The 19639-nt window shown below is 42.8% G+C and overlaps 1 protein-coding gene across 3 annotated transcripts in view; it reads left to right on the forward strand.

Moving 5' to 3' along the window:
- LOC123878471 (putative U5 small nuclear ribonucleoprotein 200 kDa helicase) overlaps positions 1-19639 on the forward strand; it is a 45351-nt gene that overhangs the window by 24007 nt on the left and 1705 nt on the right. For all 3 annotated transcript variants that reach the window (XM_045925643.1, XM_045925645.1, XM_045925644.1), the window contains 18 exons: positions 373-550; positions 800-906; positions 1362-1586; positions 2269-2450; positions 3853-4033; positions 4574-4783; positions 5200-5300; positions 6124-6254; positions 6938-7077; positions 7804-8040; positions 9158-9339; positions 10408-10579; positions 12059-12219; positions 13365-13516; positions 15254-15386; positions 15642-15789; positions 17803-17979; positions 19074-19208. In XM_045925643.1, the coding sequence (XP_045781599.1) occupies positions 373-550; positions 800-906; positions 1362-1586; positions 2269-2450; positions 3853-4033; positions 4574-4783; positions 5200-5300; positions 6124-6254; positions 6938-7077; positions 7804-8040; positions 9158-9339; positions 10408-10579; positions 12059-12219; positions 13365-13516; positions 15254-15386; positions 15642-15789; positions 17803-17979; positions 19074-19208 (2952 nt within the window). The remainder of the gene's footprint in view (positions 1-372; positions 551-799; positions 907-1361; positions 1587-2268; positions 2451-3852; positions 4034-4573; positions 4784-5199; positions 5301-6123; positions 6255-6937; positions 7078-7803; positions 8041-9157; positions 9340-10407; positions 10580-12058; positions 12220-13364; positions 13517-15253; positions 15387-15641; positions 15790-17802; positions 17980-19073; positions 19209-19639) is intronic.

Raw genomic sequence — 19639 nt, forward strand, 5'->3', positions numbered from 1 at the left:
AAAAAAATCACGTCGATTCTTTGCTCCGTTTCGACGTGATTGAAGTACAAACAAACAGATTTACATTTATATATTAGTCGCAATTACCTCAAGTAGTGCTCCCAATTTTGCGGATGCCGATTATTATAGATGACTAGCTGATGCCCGCGACTTCGTTCGCGTGAATGTAGGTTTTTTAAAATCCCGTGAGAACTCTTTGATTTTCTGAGATAAAAAGTAGCCTATGTGCTAATCCAGGGTATAATCTATATCCATTCTAAATTCCAGCCCAATCCGTCCAGTAGTTTTTGCGTGAAGGAGTAACAAACATACACACACACACATACACACAAACGTTCGCCTTTATAATATTAGTGTGATTTTTGTCTACAGGTCCCAATACCAATAAAGGAGAGCATAGAAGAGCCATCAGCAAAAATCAACGTTTTGCTGCAGGCGTACATATCGCAGCTAAAACTGGAAGGGTTCGCCTTGATGGCTGATATGGTGTACGTCACTCAGTCTGCTTGCAGGCTGCTGAGGGCTATCTTCGAGATTGTTCTGCACAGAGGTAAGATAGGTATCTCTCTCTCCCGCTCTTCCCTTCCCTATCCCCCCCCCCCCCCCAACCCCCCTCCCCTCTCTTTTTCTCTTTCATGTGATAAGACATACATAACTGCCGCTGTAGGTGGGTACATTTGTCGGATCACGTGACCAAAGCGGTCCAATCTGTTGGTACCATAATTTCTTCGTGTTTGTAAGCGCTTGATGGCTTGTACAATCGTATTGTTTGAAAATAGCATTGGATTTCTTTCCACAGGCTGGGCGCAACTCGTCGACAAAACTCTGGCGCTGTGCAAGATGGTCGACCGCCGCATGTGGCAGTCCATGTCGCCGCTCAGACAGTTCAAGAAAATGCCGGAAGAGGTTAGTACAGACTATCAAATGTCTAGTGAAAGCAGAAAGTGAAAAATAGTGAAAAAATAGTGGAAAAAAAACATCTCATTTGCGAGAAGGGTTCGAACACGAAGGGCTCCGTACCATCGCACAAGAAATAATACTTTTTTTTGTAGCCTAAAATTCGCGGTTTTTGTTTTACTTATAAAACATTGCTACCTGCCAAATTTCATGATTCTAGGTCAACAGGAAGCACTTTATAGGTTTTGATTCCTGGATCTTAACAGACTCAACAGACAGATAATGAAGTGATCCTTAATTAGGGTTTCTTTTTTATCTCTGGAGATACGGAACCCTAAAAATTAAGTCGTGTGAGATAGTAATATAAAAGATGATGGCTGCAATTTTTTTCGCGTGGTTCAACGGTATCAAAATTCTGTGAGAACTCTTGGATTCTATTAGTCTATTATTTTCTTCTATCTCAGGTGATCAAAAAGCTGGAAAAGAAGAATTTCCCATGGGAGAAACTATACGAACTCGGGCCGAACGAGATCGGCGAATTAGTCCGAGCGCCGAAACTCGGCAAAATGATCCACAAATACGTGCACCAGTTTCCGAAGTTGGAACTGAGCACGCACATACAGCCCGTCACTCGCTCCACTCTACGTGTCGAGCTCACCATCACTCCCGACTTCCAGTGGGATGACAAGGTGAGAAACTGCAAAAATTCTTACTTCCTCCCCTTTCACTTTTTTCTCGCTCTCTTCCTTTCTAACCTTCCCCCTTTTTCTCTCTATCCTTCTACCCTTCTCTCTCTATCTCACTACCTTTCTCTCTCTATCTCACTACCTTTCTCTCTCTATCTCTTATTTTCGCTCTATCCCTTTCTCTCTCTATCCTTCTCTCTCGATCCCTCTCGCTTTCGCTGTAACAGCCGTGTGATGTAGGTCTAGAGCAGAAAGAGATCAGCGAATTGCCAAACAGAATAGCTGTTTTGAGGACACCATCTTTCATCGAGATGATTTAAAAAGCCAAGAAGTTAGTGCCACTGAATAAAAGCTCTCTACTTTTAAAGTGCTACATGATATGATCAAAAACCTTTTGTCGACTGACTCCTTTTTAAAATGAAAAATTTAATGTGTTGTTCAAATGAAATCTCTTGTATTAGCTTTCTTTCAACCGTGTTTAATCAACAAAAAAAAAAATTAGGAAAAAATTACACTGTTTTGTTCCTTTCAAAAAATCGCACATTAGACTATACAAAAAAAAAAAAAATTAAAATAACTAAAAAACATCTCTTACACTATGTCAGAGGAAGCAGCCGCCTCTTGTTATAGTGACAAGAGAGAATAAAAACCGTGTTAAATGGTTACATGCACATTTTTCCCATAGATCCACGGGCAGTCAGAAGCGTTCTGGATCCTGGTGGAAGACGTGGACTCGGAGGTCATCCTGCATCATGAGTATTTCCTGCTCAAGCAGAAGTACTGTCGCGACGAACACCATGTCAAGCTGTTCGTACCCGTGTTTGAACCTTTACCCCCTCAGTACTTCCTGAGGGTGGTCTCCGACAGGTAAGAGGTATTCGGCCATCATTTTTTTCTCTCTCTCGTCTGGCTTTACAAAGATTAGCCAATGTCAAGTTTGTAGTTATTTGTAACAAGTTAGTTAAACTATACAAGTATGGACCCCGTCTGTGCCGGCGCTCGCCGACACACGGCACCCCCTTAGAGCGCTTTCCAGTCAGTTTTAACAAAAAAAACACTCCAAAAAGGCAGAGCACGCCCGCCAGCCAACACCAACACAGACGAAGTCCGGCATCATTTTATCCTGTGGTTGTCCAGTAGGGTTCCGTACCCAAACGATAAAAACGGAACCTTATCAATGTCACTCAGCTGAGCAACACACACACAACAGACGGAAAGGTTTAAGTGCGGAAACCAGCCCAGAGAGAAAGAAAGAAGAAGTCACTCTGATGTCTGTCTGTACTCTGTCCCTCTGTCTGTCTGTCTGAGTTACAGACCTTAACAGGGCTCTCTCCGTCACTCGTTTCATACAATCGTAGTTCCAATTTCATTTGAATACTAAGCAACCAAAGTCCATGAAATTTTGCAAAAATATTCTAGAAACTAATATCTGTGTCTGTGGTGTTTTAGATTTTTCTAAAAATATGTAGTTTTAAAATTACAGGGACTCAAAGATTTGTATGAAAATTTTTAAGACCGCGTAACTTTGAAACCGAATATTTTAACAGAAATCTGGAAAACCACAGACATAGATATTAGTTTCTAGAATATGTCTGCAAAATTTCATGGACTTTGGTTGCTTAATATTCAAATGAAATTGGAACTACGATTGTATGAAACGAGTGACGGAGAGAGTCCTCTTAAAGGCCGATTCACACCAATTGCGTAGACGTGACACGTGCGTAGTGACGCGCGTAAACCCCTAACACACCGGGTTACGCATACGTCCACGCTTTACGCAAGTGGTGTGCCATGTTTCATACAGTTCCATACATTACAACGCAATGGTACGTGCTACGTCTACGCTTACAAGCTGTACGAACGAGCTAGAAATGTTTTCAGAGGAGGCTTAATAACAGTGTCCCATTGGCATCTTTCGGGTTCGGTACCCAAAAAATTAACCAAAATACTACCCAAAATTATCTCAAAATATTTCTCCTGCCTGTATTTAACCCCCGACTAAAAAGAGGGGTGTTATAAATTTGACGTGTGCATCTGTATATCTGTCTGTGGCATCGTAGCTTCTAAACTAATGAACCGATCTTAATTTAGTTTTTTTGTTTGAAAGGTGGCTTCATCGAGAGTGTTTTTAGCTATAATCCAAGAAAATCGGTTCAGCCGTTTGAAAGTTATCAGCTCTTTTCTAGTTACTGTAACCTTCACTTGTTGGGGTGTTATAAATTTTTAATTTACACTTGTTTCCCATTACATTGATATTTGTAAATTCCAGATGGATAGCAGCAGAGACTCAGCTGCCGGTTTCCTTCCGCCATTTAATCCTTCCGGAGAAGAACCTTCCACCAACAGAACTGCTGGATCTACAGCCGCTGCCTATATCAGCCTTGCGGAATGCCAAGTATGAGGAATTATATGCTGACACCTTCCCGCAGTTCAACCCTGTGCAGACTCAGGTATGCAATTTGATTTAACGATGACCTTATTTTGATATTGTATGGTTTAATAATCAAAGCATGGCGATTACTAAATTATTCCAAGTAAAAAAACTTGTTTGTGTGAGGTAATGTACAACTGGCGCCATCTATCGGCAAAACAAAAATCTAGTAAATTAGATGCGGATAGATAGTGCGTATATGCACTCCTTTTCTTTTTACTTTGTGTTTATTTACGTTATATTGGCGTCATTTTTGATCTGTGTACTTATATTTTACTTCTAACGCTTGCACCTTCGATATAAAATTGTGATGTTTCATTTGGCACTCTTTCGAACCCAAAATCCTTGAAAATGGGAGTATACCCCATTGGATAGGATGGTGTATAGTGACACCATCCATTTCTTGTTTTTTTTTTTTGTGATAATATCTTCGACCTCCTGTGATTTCGGTGCACATTTGTGTCACTTTTGACTTACACTTTCAACACACATGCACATTTGCTACCCTTAATTTGCCCTATACTTACGTCGCTACCACTACTTTCATTTGTACCCCCAGGTGTTCAACGCGGTGTACAATTCAGACGACAACGTCTTCGTGGGCGCGCCCTCCGGCTCGGGCAAGTCGGTGATCGCGGAACTCGCGCTGCTGCGGCTGTTGTCTGTCAACGCGGCCGGCCGCGCGGTCTACTTGCTGCCCAGGGACGCGCTCGCGGACATCGTGTTCGCGGACTGGTACCACAAGTTTGGCACCAAGTTCAACCTCAAGGTACGTAAAAATTCGTATAACTTCGTACTGTTATCTTCAAAATGTAGTAAATACATTTGTAGCTTTAAGTTCAAATTCAGAGTAAAAATATCGCGGCAACTAATTACTACCAAGAGGAAAACTGGCGTGTGACTTAATGTACTGCTGGCGCCATCTAACGTTACTTTTATGAAATCAACGCGCGAGTTAAAGTTCAGCTAGTGACATCTATCGACACGGAAGTGAGTCATCTCATTCTCTCTAATATGGAATAAGTCAACATGGGATTTAAATTATAACTGACGTCATCTATCGGTACCAAAGTAAGCTACTCTTATGGAGCAAGTCGAGACGCGAGCTAATGTTCAGCTGGCGCCATCTATCGGCGCTATTTTGTCAGTAAGCTAGTATTAACCCTGATCGTCAATATTCAACAGGTAGTGCAATTGACGGGTGAAACGGCGACAGACCACAAACTGCTCAACAAGGGGCAGATCATCATCACCACCGCTGAAAAATGGGATGTGCTTTCCAGAAGGTATAACTTTTATTTTATCAAAGAACAATCATTATTATCAATAACCAATAGACGTCCACTGGATGGATAGGTATGGACTTCCACACACCAAGGTATTGCGCCGCCAGAATCCAGTGGCTGATGTCGCCCGTCCACTTAAAAACAATATGTTAAACTTTTATTATTAAATTATATTATTATCTAAGAATTTACCCAAAAGTGATACCGCACTTCAAGGAAAAAGTTCAAAAATGATAACAAAAACACACACAACCTCTTTCGACGATATATGATTGTAAACCTTTGTGGGTTCTAGTTCTTTGTGGATAATATTACATGATAGGTTTGATTATTGGTGTTAAATAGGAGGGATGACAATTTTCACAAGTTGAGGAATCACTGAGCTCTCGCGTCACGTCATCACACCCCTCAAATCAAATCAAATTCAAATTCAAATCATCATTTATTTGCTCAAATGTAGGTTAGCATAGATTTTACAATTTATTTTAGTGTCACTACACTTGCCATGTAATGGCGTGCAAATATTTTACATAAGCAATGTAAACTACACTAAATAGTTTAAATGTACATTGAATATGCTCAAAATACCTTACACATTACAGTCATACTTAGGTAGGTATACATATACATAGTCATAAAAAGGTCTGATTTCACAACACCATCATTACTGTTAAATAAAATATAATTTAAAGCTCTTAAAATTAAAATGTAAATAATTTAATAAATCATGTACCTCCTACCTAACCTACTCAGTTATGCGTTATCCTTGTAGTTTCACTTCAACCGCATGTAAAGCGATAATTTTTTTTCCTTCATTTTATAGATGGAAGGTTCGCAAAAGCGTCCAAAGTGTCTCCCTTTTCATTGTGGACGCGCTTCAGTTACTTGGTGGAGAAGAAGGCCCTGTTTTAGAAGTGGTGTGTTCGAGAATGCGCTACATTGCTTCGCAGATAGGTAATGTTCTCTTTTCTCATTGTTTACTCATTTCATTGCACAAGTTGAATAAATTAATTTTCATTCTTTCTTTTTTTTTTCAGAAATTCATTGATATTGTTGTTATTTAACTTAGCTTTAACTTGCAAAGATCTACAATCTTACAGATTATTATATAGTACGAAAATACTAGAAACTAAGCTGTAAGCCGCAAATTGTGGTCCATTGTCAGCTGCTATGTTAAGTGGTACTCCAAATTTCGTTCAACAAGCGCATTTATGCGCTTAACTTATTATACAAGATATTATAGAGTTGCTGCAAATAGTCATGGCCAGGTGCAATAATAATCTTAATTTTGCTCGCTATTAGTATAATCACTAACAATAACTATAAATTACAATCCGGGTATCTTTAAAACAAGAGTGAATAGGCACCTTCTAGGCAAACGATTCCTATCTTAGACCACATCATCACTTTCATTTTGATTGTTGTCAAGCGCTTGCCTATACTGAATAAAAAAAAATGGCTAATGGCTGGCTAATACCCGCCGTTACCGTATTATATTATTCTGTGCCGTTACTCTGTTGCGGCGTGATTGAAGGACAGACCAATAAACATACTTTGGGTACATATGGGTTGTGATTTAAACTTAAACGTCATGCATAGCACGCCTAGATTTTTTTTTAAATTCGTACATATTCCAGGTCGTCCAATCCGTATCGTGGCACTATCCCTCCCCCTGGCGGACGCCCGCGACGTGTGGCAGTGGCTCGGCTGCAACGCCAATTGCGCGTTTAACTTCCACCCCAGTGTGCGTCCGTTACCTTTGGAACTTCATGTGCAGGTGACATTGAACTTTATTTCATGAATCCATTGTACCTTGAAAATATACCTATCTATATTTATTTATTTGGTTGAATTAAATTTTGTATAGAAGCAGGCGTTATTTTGTGAAAGTCCATGATATACAAGGAACCAAAAGCTTAATTTGCTATAATCCGCTGAACCAAACAAATCTGTATGGTGCAACATGCAGCATGCGATGCACCGCCCGCCCTCCCACTGATAAACATCCAGGAAAAGCCAGCCACCAAGAAAGTAATACGCACCACCACACAAATCTCACACCACTCGACGCACGTTTCGCCCCGACCCCGGAGCATGCTCCGGTGTCGGTGTGAAGATAGACCTTACAATGCCAAATTGCAAAGACAAATCGAATTATCAAAAAAAAAAACTAGATAACGATTATATATCATTCATTTGTGATGTATGGACGAACAAACAGACGGCAAAGTGACAATAGAGCTCCATATTGTCCTCTTTTTTTTTTGGAATACTTAAATACATGAATATGTTTTATGATTTTTCCTACCCTCTGTGTTCTGTACTAGGAAACCCTGTATTTAGTTGTGTAAACCGAGTGTGTTTCAGGCTTGGAAGTACCTTATAGGTTTTCTTGACAGACAGACAAGACAGACAAAAAAGTGATCCTGGTTCCGTTTTTCCTTTTGAGCTACGGAACCCTAAAAATTAAATAAACAACATTATCATAATATACTTTCCCCAGGGTTTCAACATATCACACGCCGCCTCCCGCCTCGCAGCCATGACCAAGCCAATATACAACAGCGTCATCCGACACGCGGGCTCCAAGCCTGCTGCAGTCTTCGTCCCTTCTAGAAGACACGCCAGACTCTTGGCAGCGGACCTTCTGGCGTTGGCGGCTGCCCACGGGAACCCCACGAGGTTCCTGCACGCCAGACCAGATCTGGTGCAGCCATTCCTCAAGAAGATCCAGGATAAGGTGAGAATTATGGCAATATAGGTTCAGGAGCTAAAACTGCACAAACTGACACAAACCAGTTTTCCTAAGATAAAACCAGTTGGTGTCCTTGTTCCTTTTAGGAGATATGTTAGACTAGACCTGGTGCAGCTATTCCTCAAGAACATCTAGGATAAGATAAGGATTAGGCTACTTGTAGGTCCAGAAGACAGAAATCGGTAGGTGTCTTAATAAACCAAACAAAAATATTGGTGTATTATTAGGTCAAAGTCTCTAGAACAAAAAAAACTGGTGCACTATGGTCAAAACCTTGCCGGTGTCGTCATAAACAAGAAACCAACACTCACTTACTTCCAAAGCCAAGAATAACTTAGTTTAATGTTATTCTATCATCTTTATTTAATAGCTGTGTTCTTTGACTGTCGATCTGTCGATGGATATCACAAAATACCAAGCGGCTCTCTGTGTAGTCATCTTCATTGCTCGATGATTGTGACCGTAAGATGTCTGATACTAAGAAATATAATCGTCGTACTTGTAGCGGTTACCACATTCACAAGATGTCGCTTCTAAACTCAATCAATCAACAACGCTCGAAACACGAACCCCAGCCTGATAACTCACGACCCACGGCCTAGATGGCAGCACGGGTAGCTTAATCGGAACTCAAGGAGAAACAGGCAACTTTCAATCGCATTGACAGAGCGTTTACCCAATTGCACAATAGAAGTTTCAACGCATAACCGTCGGCCCAGCTGGCGCCCCGAGCACAACACCGCTCGGAGGGGAATTTCCCTATTGCTACGGTCGAGCACACAGCCACAGCTCCCGTACACACTTATGATGCCTATCATAAGTATCATGTGAATTTTTTTTTGACGTGACATCGTCTTATAATTCGATAGAGCCGGCTGCACGCACGAAAAAACATGACTCATGCGGCGTTACCTCGCTCTGAGGTAACGCCGCATGAGTCGTTCCATGTAAGGCTAGAAGTGCAAATGAGAGCGCGGAACGAGCGACAAAGAAGCACAATCGGCCTTTGTTGTCACGTTCAACTATCGTCAGTAAACCGACTTTACAGACAACCAATTTTTTTAAATAGATTTTTTCTGAATGATTTTTTTCTTTTCCATAGATGCTTCGAGAAACGCTCTCAGCCGGAGTAGCCTACCTGCACGAGGGTGTATCTCCCAGCGATCGCCGCACAGCGCAACAACTGCTAGAGTCCGGCGCTGCGCAACTCTGCGTAGTTGCCGCGGAGCTTGCGTTTGCGTTCGCTGCGCACGTGCACACCGTCATCATCGCTGATACGCATGTGTGAGTAGTATGTTTTGTCCTTATCCCTCTATACGACAACTTCCTCTGTCAGATAGGGACAGATGATCCTCGCACAGCGCAACAACTGCTAGAGTCCGGCGCTGCGCAACTCTGCGTAGTTGCCGCGGAGCTTGCGTTTGCGTTCGCTGCGCACGTGCACACCGTCATCATCGCTGATACGCATGTGTGAGTAGCATGTTTTGTCCTTATCCCTCTATACGACAACTTCCTCTGTCAGATAGGGACAGATGATCCTCGCACAGCGCAACAACTGCTAGAGTCCGGCGCTGCGCAACTCTGCGTAGTTGCCGCGGAGCTTGCGTTTGCGTTCGCTGCGCACGTGCACACCGTCATCATCGCTGATACGCATGTGTGAGTAGCATGTTTTGTCCTTATCCCTCTATACGACAACTTCCTCTGTCAGATAGGGACAGATGATCCTCGCACAGCGCAACAACTGCTAGAGTCCGGCGCTGCGCAACTCTGCGTAGTTGCCGCGGAGCTTGCGTTTGCGTTCGCTGCGCACGTGCACACCGTCATCATCGCTGATACGCATGTGTGAGTAGCATGTTTTGTCCTTATCCCTCTATATGACAACTTCCTCTGTCAGATAGGGACAGATGATCCTCGCACAGCGCAACAACTGTAAGAGTCCGGCGCTGCGCAACTTTGCGTAGTTGCCGCGGAGCTTGCGTTTGCGTTCGCTGCGCACGTGCACACCGTCATCATCGCTGATACCCACGTGTGAGTAGCATGTCCTTGACCTGACCTTTTGGAATTCAGTCCGCTCCTCAACCGTTGAGCTATTGAGACTGCTTTGTGTATGTTACCGAAACTTCATAAAAAAAATTGGTTGTCTGTAAAGTCGGTTTACTGACGATAGTTGAACGTGACAACAAAGGCCGATTGTGCTTCTTTGTCGCTCGTTCCGCGCTCTCGCTTGCACTTCAAGCCTTACATGGAACGCCTCAGAGCGAGGTAACGCCGCATGAGTCATGTTTTTTCGTGCGAGCAGTCGGCTCTATCGAATTATAAGACGTTGTCACGTCAAAACCTTATGTTTGACAGGTACAACGGCAAGCTGCACTGCTACGAGCAGTACCCCATCACGACCGTGCTGCAGATGCTGGGGCGCGCGTGCAGGCCGCTGGAGGACGAGCATGCGGTCGGCGTCCTCATGTGCGCTGCGCACCACAAGACCTTCTTCACCAAGCTGCTCAACGACTGCCTGCCGCTAGAGGTGACGACACACACACACACAATCATCATGTTGCGTAGAAAAATGATAATTGTGGTTCTCAGTCACACTTCGTTCCTAGCACACTCCACTAAATAGTTTTGAATCATAATCTATACATATAATAAAATTGTAGAAAAGTGGTGTCTGTACAATGGAAATATATAAAAAAAAGTAGCAGGGGTTGTTATTATATCGATGCCGGACCCGAAATTGTAATATTTTTTTTGTCTGTTTGTCTGTGTGTTTGTGCACGCTAATATCAGAAACGGCTTATTCGATTTAGATACGGTTTTCGCTAATAGTGTTTATTTCATGTCCATCGGTTCATAAATAAAAAAGTTATGTCAATTTAAAGAATCACGCTGGCCGAAAAGTCACTATTCCACGCGAACGAAGTCGCGGGCACAGCTAGTAATATTATATATGTGAAAGTGTGTCTGTCTGTCTGTCTGCCTGCTACCTTTTCACGGCCCAACAGTTTAACCGATTCTGACGAAATTTGGTGCAGAGTTAGCTCATATCCCGGGGACGGACATAGGCTACTTTTATCCCAGAAAATCAAAGAGTTCCCACGGGATTCCTAAAGACCATCCGCTCAACCGATTTGTATGAAATTTGGTACCAAGGTAGGTTGCGTCCATGTTATTGACATAGACCACTTTATCCCGGAAAACCAAACAGTTCCCACGGTATCTTCAAAAAACCTACATCCACGCGGAGGAAGTCGCGGGCATCCTCTAGTAATATCTAAAATCAATTATGCATCCGTGCGGATACTCGCGCATCCGCGCAGTCCCGCGCGTGCTCGCGCATTCTCTGGTACAAATTCGCGTAATGTGTCATGCGATTAGAAAACTTCGCGGGCATGCTCTGCGCTACGCTCCGTCTTATGTGCGCCGGCCCTAAGTTTGCAGGAAATAATTTCTGGAACCACTGAACCGATTTAGAAAATTCTTTCACCAGTAGAAAGCTACATTAATTCCTGAGTAGCATAGGCTATATTTTATTTACAATAACATTAGAGATCCTTACGAGAATTGTAATTTTCCCCGAAGAAAAGTTGAATATAACATATATCATCTGAATGGTTCCCTATAGAAGCCCCTAACTTGACTATGAATTCCAGTGTTAAGGGGCATGAGATGAGCCTGCCCGCGAAATTCAAATTTAACTTGGTTTTTCGCAATTTGTAAACTAATACGACAACGTAGGCTTATGGTATTTTAATTACAACAATGGCAAGATCATCCTCACAGGTTTATATAAAAATCTTTACTTGAATGGGTCCAGTTTAAGAAATTAGCTATTCTATTCTCACAAATTAGTCGATACTAGAGCTAATTTCTTAAACTGGACCTTTATGTATTGCATAATGTCATCTAAATGATCCCCTAAAGAAGCCTCTAACTTGACTATAAATTTTAGTGTTAATATTGCAGCCTTACCCAAACTTAACATAGACAATTCCGTTTCCTATAGAGTCATCTAGACCATCGTCTGCACGACCACATAAACGCGGAAATAGTGACGAAGACCATAGAGAACAAACAGGACGCTGTGGATTATCTGACGTGGACCTTCCTCTACCGTCGCCTGACGCAGAACCCCAACTACTACAACCTGCAGGGGGTCACGCATCGGTAAGAATTAAAATTAGTTTTTCACCTCACTAGCTCAATCATTACCCTTCCTTTTAGCTTTGACGCAGTCGGGTAAAAGGGTGTCTTTTCTGTCTAAATCCGGTGAGCAAAAATAATTTTTCCTCACTCGGTGACAAAAAGTGTTGTCTAAAGAAAAGCTTAAAATCTTCTATGCCTATTTCCATACGCCAATATTTTATTTCATAAAAACTTTTTAAATTCTATATTTTATTAGGTTCCGCACCTCAAAAGGAAAATCGGTAGCCTTATGGGATCAATTTATTGTCTGTCTCTCTGTCTGTCTGCCCATCCGTCCGTAAGTCGTGTCTGTCATGAAAACCTCTTGGGTACTTCCCGTTGACCTAGAATCATGAAATTTGGCAGGAAGGTAGGTCTTATAGCACAAGTAAAGGAATAAATCTGAAAATCGTGAATTTGTGGTTACATCACCAAAAAAAAACATTTGTTTCAATTTTCTTTTCAAAGTAAGATAACTATACCAAGTGGGGTATCATATGAAAGGGCTTTACTTGTACATTCTAAAACAGATTTTTATTTAATACACAACGTTTTTTGATTTATAGTGCAAAATGTGGGGGAAAATACCCGAGTACGGAACCCTCGGTGCGCGAGTCTGACTCGCACTTGGCCTTTTTTGCAACAGTCGCCCATCGCTATTTGGTAGCAGTGGGCCGGTGACGAGTTGAGATGATCATGGTTATATTGGATAGAATCAGGCGTTACTTTGCGGAAGTTCATGTTTAGCAAGAAACAGTTAAAAATTATTTTGCTATTATCCGCCAAGAGATAAAATCTTTATGGTCAAACATGCAGTTACAAGCTAAGCACCGCTTACCTCCCCAACCAAGTAATAAAGCCAAGTTCTCAAGCAAGCACTGCCACCACCACTCACATGCACCACCACACAAGACTTTTCCACTACTCTCGACGCACGTTTCGCCCCGACACCGGAGCATCCTCAGGAGATTTCGACTTTACAATGCTGTATTGTCACTTGACAATACAGCATGTATATACAGTGCTTAGCTTGTAACTGCATGTTTGACCATACAGATTTATCCTGTTGGCGGATTATAGCAAAATAATTTTTAACTGTTTCTTGCTGATCATGGTTATATTTACAGACACCTGTCAGATCACCTGTCAGAGCTGGTGGAGACGACTCTGACAGACCTTGAGCAGTCCAAGTGCATCGCCATCGAAGACGAGATGGACGTCCAGCCTCTCAACCTGGGCATGATTGCGTCTTACTACTACATCAACTACACCACTATAGGTGAGTAACATAGGCTGGCTGTACTTTTTCTCCCTTGTCTGGCTTTTACAATGATTAGCCAATGTCAAGTTTGTAGTTATTTGTAACAAGTTAGCTAAACTATACAAGTATGGACCCCGTCTGTGCCGGCGCTCGCCGACACACGCACGGCACCCCCTTAGAGCGCTTTCCAGTCAGTTTTAACAAAAAAAAAAAACACTCCAAAAAGTCACAACACGCGCGCCAGCAAACGCCACCACAGACGAAGTCCTTGGCTGTACTTAGATTCAGATTCAGATTGATTTATTTATTTGCTTTCATGTACATTTACATTAATTGATGGTGGGTGCTTAAATCTAAAAGCTAAGTACATGAGACCCTGTCAGGGTATTGCAAATACAATTTTAGGTACAATGAAATGGTAAATATTAAAGATACAATAAGAATAGGATTAGGATTATTAAAATTACCATTACTAGATATTTAATATTATTCATTTGCATTCTTATACAGGGTGGTCAAAAAGTCGTGGATCAAACGAAATAGGGAGATAGAGGAGGTCATTTCCAGCAAAAAAAAATTCTACAGCATGGCCATATTTAAATTGCCCTAAGAGTTATGAATATTTTTGGGTTTTTTAACAAAATACCAGATTCTCTTACAATTAGACTAATTAAAAAAAAATTAGATAAAAAACAATAAAACAAACGATGCTGTGTCATTACTAGATAATGTATCAGCACTACAAACCTTCTATTGAGGCTCTGGCTACCAAATTACAAGAGCAATTAATTTTTTTCCAAAACTTTTAAAGCGTTACCAAAAATTAAATGTCACTTTAAAAGCGCACTGTGAAAAAAAATGTACTACGAAAAAGTGACCCTGTATCAGAAAAACTTGTTGATTTATTGCTAATTTAAATGAGGTATAACACATTACTCTTTGTTTCGTAATTCTGGTATTATAATCGTTTTTTCATATCAAGTTGCAAATTTCAGTAGATTAGTTTACTTCAAAATAATTTTGAAGATTATCATGCTGCTAGTTAAACTGCTAGTTTTTTGTACGTTGGAATGCTAGAAACATCACTGTGCTTGTCACACTTAAAATTTGTGAAAAGAACAGAAACTCTTCACTACCACCATGTGCCAGAACTGTACACGTGTTTGACACGTGTATCTGTCTGTGGCATCATAGCTCCTAAACTAATGAACCATTTTAATTTAGTTTATTTTTTTTTTGTTTGAAAGGTGGCTTGATCGAGAGTGTTCTTAGCTATAATGCAAGAAAATCGGTTCAGCCGTTTGAAAGTTATCAGCTCTTTTCTAGTTACTGTAATATTCACTTGTCGGGGGTGTTATAAATTTTTATTTAACACTTGTTGTATAAGTTAACGCAGTGCCCGGTAAAACCGAAAGTGGTTTTTGTGCCGCTGAATGTTATAAAAATGCCCTGTCAATTCTATAAGTTTAATAAATGTAAATAAATAATTAAATAAGTTTAGAATTAGACCAGTGTTGATAACCCAAATTTGCAATATATTGATTGATTGATTGATAATAATTTAAAAAAAATGCTGTTTTGGAGTTCTTCGTGATGTATCGTGTACAAGATTCGGGGTTATTGTCCTATCTACGACGTAGCATTGATCTCGTGGCACCTATCTACGCAACGTTCGTTGATCTCTAGCGTCAGCCATATGTTTTATTTTCAACTTTTCAGAAAGTTCAGTTATTTTTTTATGTTTATTGTTCACAGAACTGTTCAGCTTGTCGCTGACTTCGAAGACCAAGATCCGCGGCCTGCTGGAGATCATATCCTCGGCCGCGGAGTACTCCGACCTCTGCATCAGGCACCGCGAGGAGAATATCATCAAGGCGTTAGCGGCCAAGTGAGTCACCTGAAGTTTATGGCCGTAGGCAAGAGGAGTGAAGGGGGGGGGGGGGGGAGGATGTGGGGGTTCCTCTGGGTTGTTGTATATTGATGTTTTTAGGGTTCCGTACTTCAAAAGGAAAAAAGGAACCCTTATAGGGTCACTTAGTTGTCTGTCTGTCTGACGGAACCCTTCGTATGCGAGTCCAACTTTTAGACCGGTTTTTTTTATTGTATGTATGTTGATTTATAGATCATTCATTCGTTCTTCCAGAGTCCCTCACAAACCGGCGACGCCGACTGGCGGGGCGGTCAAATACAATGAACCTCACGTCAAGGCCCACGTGCTGTTGCAAGCCCACTTGTCCAGGATGCAGCTACCCGCCGAGCTGCAGGCCGACACCGCTCTCGTTCTCGTCAAGGTAAGTCGCTGTGAGAGCGAGAAGGACGGTAGTGTACCACGTCATAATATAATGAACCTCACGTCAAACCCCACATGCTACTGCAAACCCACGTGTCCAGGATGCAGCTACCCGCCGAGCTGCAGGCCAACACCGCTCTCGTTCTCGTCAAGGTGAGTCGCTGTGAGAGGGAGAGGGACGGCAGTATACCACGTCATAATACAATGAACCTCACGTCAAGGCCCACGTGCTACTGCAAGCCCATCTGTCAAGGATGTAGCTACCCGCTGAGCTGCAGGCCGACACCGCTCTCGTTCTCGTCAAGGTGAGTCGCTGTGAGAGGGAGAGGGACGACAATACACCACGTCATAATACAATGAACCTCACGTCAAGGCCCACGTGCTGCTGCAAGCCCACTTGTCCAGGATGCAGCTACCCGCCGAGCTGCAGGCCGACACCGCTCTCGTTCTCGTCAAGGTGAGTCGCTGTGAGAGGGAGAGGGACGACAATACACCACGTCATAATACAATGAACCTCACGTCAAGGCCCACGTGCTACTGCAAGCCCATCTGTCAAGGATGTAGCTACCCGCTGAGCTGCAGGCCGACACCGCTCTCGTTCTCGTCAAGGTGAGTCGCTGTGAGAGGGAGAGGGACGACAATACACCACGTCATAATACAATGAACCTCACGTCAAGGCCCACGTGCTGCTGCAAGCCCACTTGTCCAGGATGTAGCTACCCGCCGAGCTGCAGGCCGACACCGCTCTCGTTCTCGTCAAGGTGAGTCGCTGTGAGAGGGAGAGGGACGACAATACACCACGTCATAATACAATGAACCTCACGTCAAGGCCCACGTGCTGCTGCAAGCCCACTTGTCCAGGATGCAGCTACCCGCCGAGCTGCAGGCCGACACCGCTCTCGTTCTCGTCAAGGTGAGTCGCTGTGAGAGGGAGAGGGACGACAATACACCACGTCATAATACAATGAACCTCACGTCAAGGCCCACGTGCTGCTGCAAGCCCACTTGTCCAGGATGCAGCTACCCGCCGAGCTGCAGGCCGACACCGCTCTCGTTCTCGTCAAGGTGAGTCGCTGTGAGAGGGAGAGGGACGACAATACACCACGTCATAATACAATGAACCTCACGTCAAGGCCCACGTGCTGCTGCAAGCCCACTTGTCCAGGATGCAGCTACCCGCCGAGCTGCAGGCCGACACCGCTCTCGTTCTCGTCAAGGTGAGTCGCTGTGAGAGGGAGAGGGACGACAATACACCACGTCATAATACAATGAACCTCACGTCAAGGCCCACGTGCTGCTGCAAGCCCACTTGTCCAGGATGCAGCTACCCGCCGAGCTGCAGGCCGACACCGCTCTCGTTCTCGTCAAGGTGAGTCGCTGTGAGAGGGAGAGGGAGGGCAGTATACCCCGTCATGATACAATGAACCTCACGTCAAGGCCTACGTGCTGCTGCAAGCCCACTTGTCCAGGATGCAGCTACCCGCCGAGCTGCAGGCCGACACCGCTCTCGTTCTCGTCAAGGTGAGTCGCTGTGAGAGGGACAGGGATAGCAATGGTCTATGAGTAACTCACAAACGGTGACGCGATCCGTAAAGGATGGTCAAATATGAAGGAGATTCTAATTCGAGAAGATTCTATTATAATAATTTTATAAAGCAAACGCGCCCACACGGCCATACTGGCGCAACTGCGTTCTCGACGCTTCCTTTTAAGTTTCATGACATATAATCAAGTCTCTCGTTCTGAACAAGGTAAGTTACTATGAGAGGAAAAAGGATAAAGCTATCCTATACTTGTCATAAATAATAACTCAATTTAAGAGTTACAATCAGTATCAGTTTTGTCAACCAGTGTGAAACTAGACTATTTCATTGAATGACCAAAATTTTGGCCGAAGACGAAGGTTCGGCTGAAGGTGTTTTTCAACCAAAGACAAAGGTTCGGTCGGACCTTGGTAATTAGCAAATATAATACTTAAATCAATTCGATTTTTATACTTTACATTTTATTCCAGGCGATTCGTCTCATCCAAGCGTGCGTGGACGTGGTGTCCAGCAGTGGGTGGCTGTCCCCCGCGGTGGCGGCCATGGAACTGGCCCAAATGGTCACACAGGCTATGTGGGCCAAGGACTCCTACCTGCGACAATTGCCTCACTTCACACCGGAGCTTGTGCAGCGTTGTTCTGATAAGGTGAGGAATTTTTTATTTATTCAGATACAAGTAAGCCCTTGGCTGCAATCTCACCTGGTGGTAAGTGATGATGGGGGTATTGGGCTCATCTAAGCGTGGACCTGGTGTCCAGTAGTGGACCATTGTCCACATGCGAACCTAGGTGCAATCATGTTCGTTCTTACGGACTGCGCTTCGCTCTCTATCCTCATAATATTTGGGAAACTTCCCAAATATTTAAGTTCATGTGCTCTACCCTCAATTACCATTTTTCCTGTACCCTACCCTCAATGAATACTACAATTTTATATTTCATGTACCCTATCCTTAAGAGGGGTCTCTCCGTCACTCGCTTCATACAAACGTAGTCCCAATTTCATTTGAATATTAAGCAACCAAAGTCCGTAAAATTTTGCAAACATATTCTAGAAACTAATATCTATGTCTGTGGTTTTCCAAATTTCTGTTAAAATATTCAGTTTCAAAGTTACGCGGTCTTAAAAATTTACATACAAATCTTTGAGCCCCTGTAATTTTAAAACTACATATTTTTAGAAAAATCTAAAACACCACAGGCACAGATATTAGTTTCTAGAATATGTCTGCAAAATTTCATGGACCTTGGTTGCTAAATATTTAAATGAAATTGGAACTACGGATTGTATGAAGCGAGTGACGGAGAGAGCCCTGTTAATGAATACTACAATAGCCATGTTTCCTGTACCCTACTGCCAATTAATACTACAATAGGACTTCGTCTGTGATGGCGTTTGCTGGCGCGCGTGCTGTGCTTGTTCGGAGTGTTTTTTTTTTTTGTTAAGAGTGGCTGGTTTTTGTGTTAGTTGGTGTTTTTTGGTGGTGGAACTGACTGGGAAGCGCTCTGAAGGGGCGCCGCGCGTATGTCGGCGGGCGCCGGCGCAGACGGAGTCCATACTTGTATAAATTCAATAACTTGAAAATATCACAAACTTGGCATTGGCTAATCAGAGTAAAGCCAGATTTAAAGAAAAAAAAAATACTACAATAACCATGTTTTCTGTACCCTACCCTCAATTAATATTACAATAACTTCTTGTACAGTCCCGCAATGAATACTACAACAACCATTTTTCCAGGGTGTGGAGACCGTGTTCGACGTGATGGAACTAGAAGATGGAGCGAGAGCGAAGCTGCTGCAGCTCTCTCCCACGGAGATGGCGGACGTGGCGCGATTCTGCAACCGCTACCCCAACGTCGAACTCACTTACGAGGTAAACTAGTTTGTGCCCGCGACTTCGTCCGCGTGGACTACACTAATTTCGAACGCCTATTTTACCCCTTAGGGGTTGAATTTTCAAAAATCCTTTATTAGCGGATGTCTACGTCATAATAGCTATCTGGATGCCAAATTTCAGCCCGATCCATCCAGTAGTTGATATATCAGTCAGCTCAGCTTGCCTTTCTATTTTAGAGTTCCTAAGCATTTAGGATAATCCAAATTGTCGTATGTGACATGTACATAAGCATAATAATTCAAATTTTTTAATTAAACGACCATTGACAAACTAGACACTTTCATTAAGAATTTAAGTAATTGAAAAACTAATAACTTCACCAGTGCCAATATAATTCTTTTATTATTTTTCTTAAATAGCCACTAGTGGCAGAATATTTTTTTCTGAAATAGCCACTAGTGGCAGAA

The sequence above is a fragment of the Maniola jurtina genome, chromosome 26 (genome assembly GCF_905333055.1).
Source record: "Maniola jurtina chromosome 26, ilManJurt1.1, whole genome shotgun sequence".
Classification (NCBI taxonomy): domain Eukaryota; kingdom Metazoa; phylum Arthropoda; class Insecta; order Lepidoptera; family Nymphalidae; genus Maniola; species Maniola jurtina.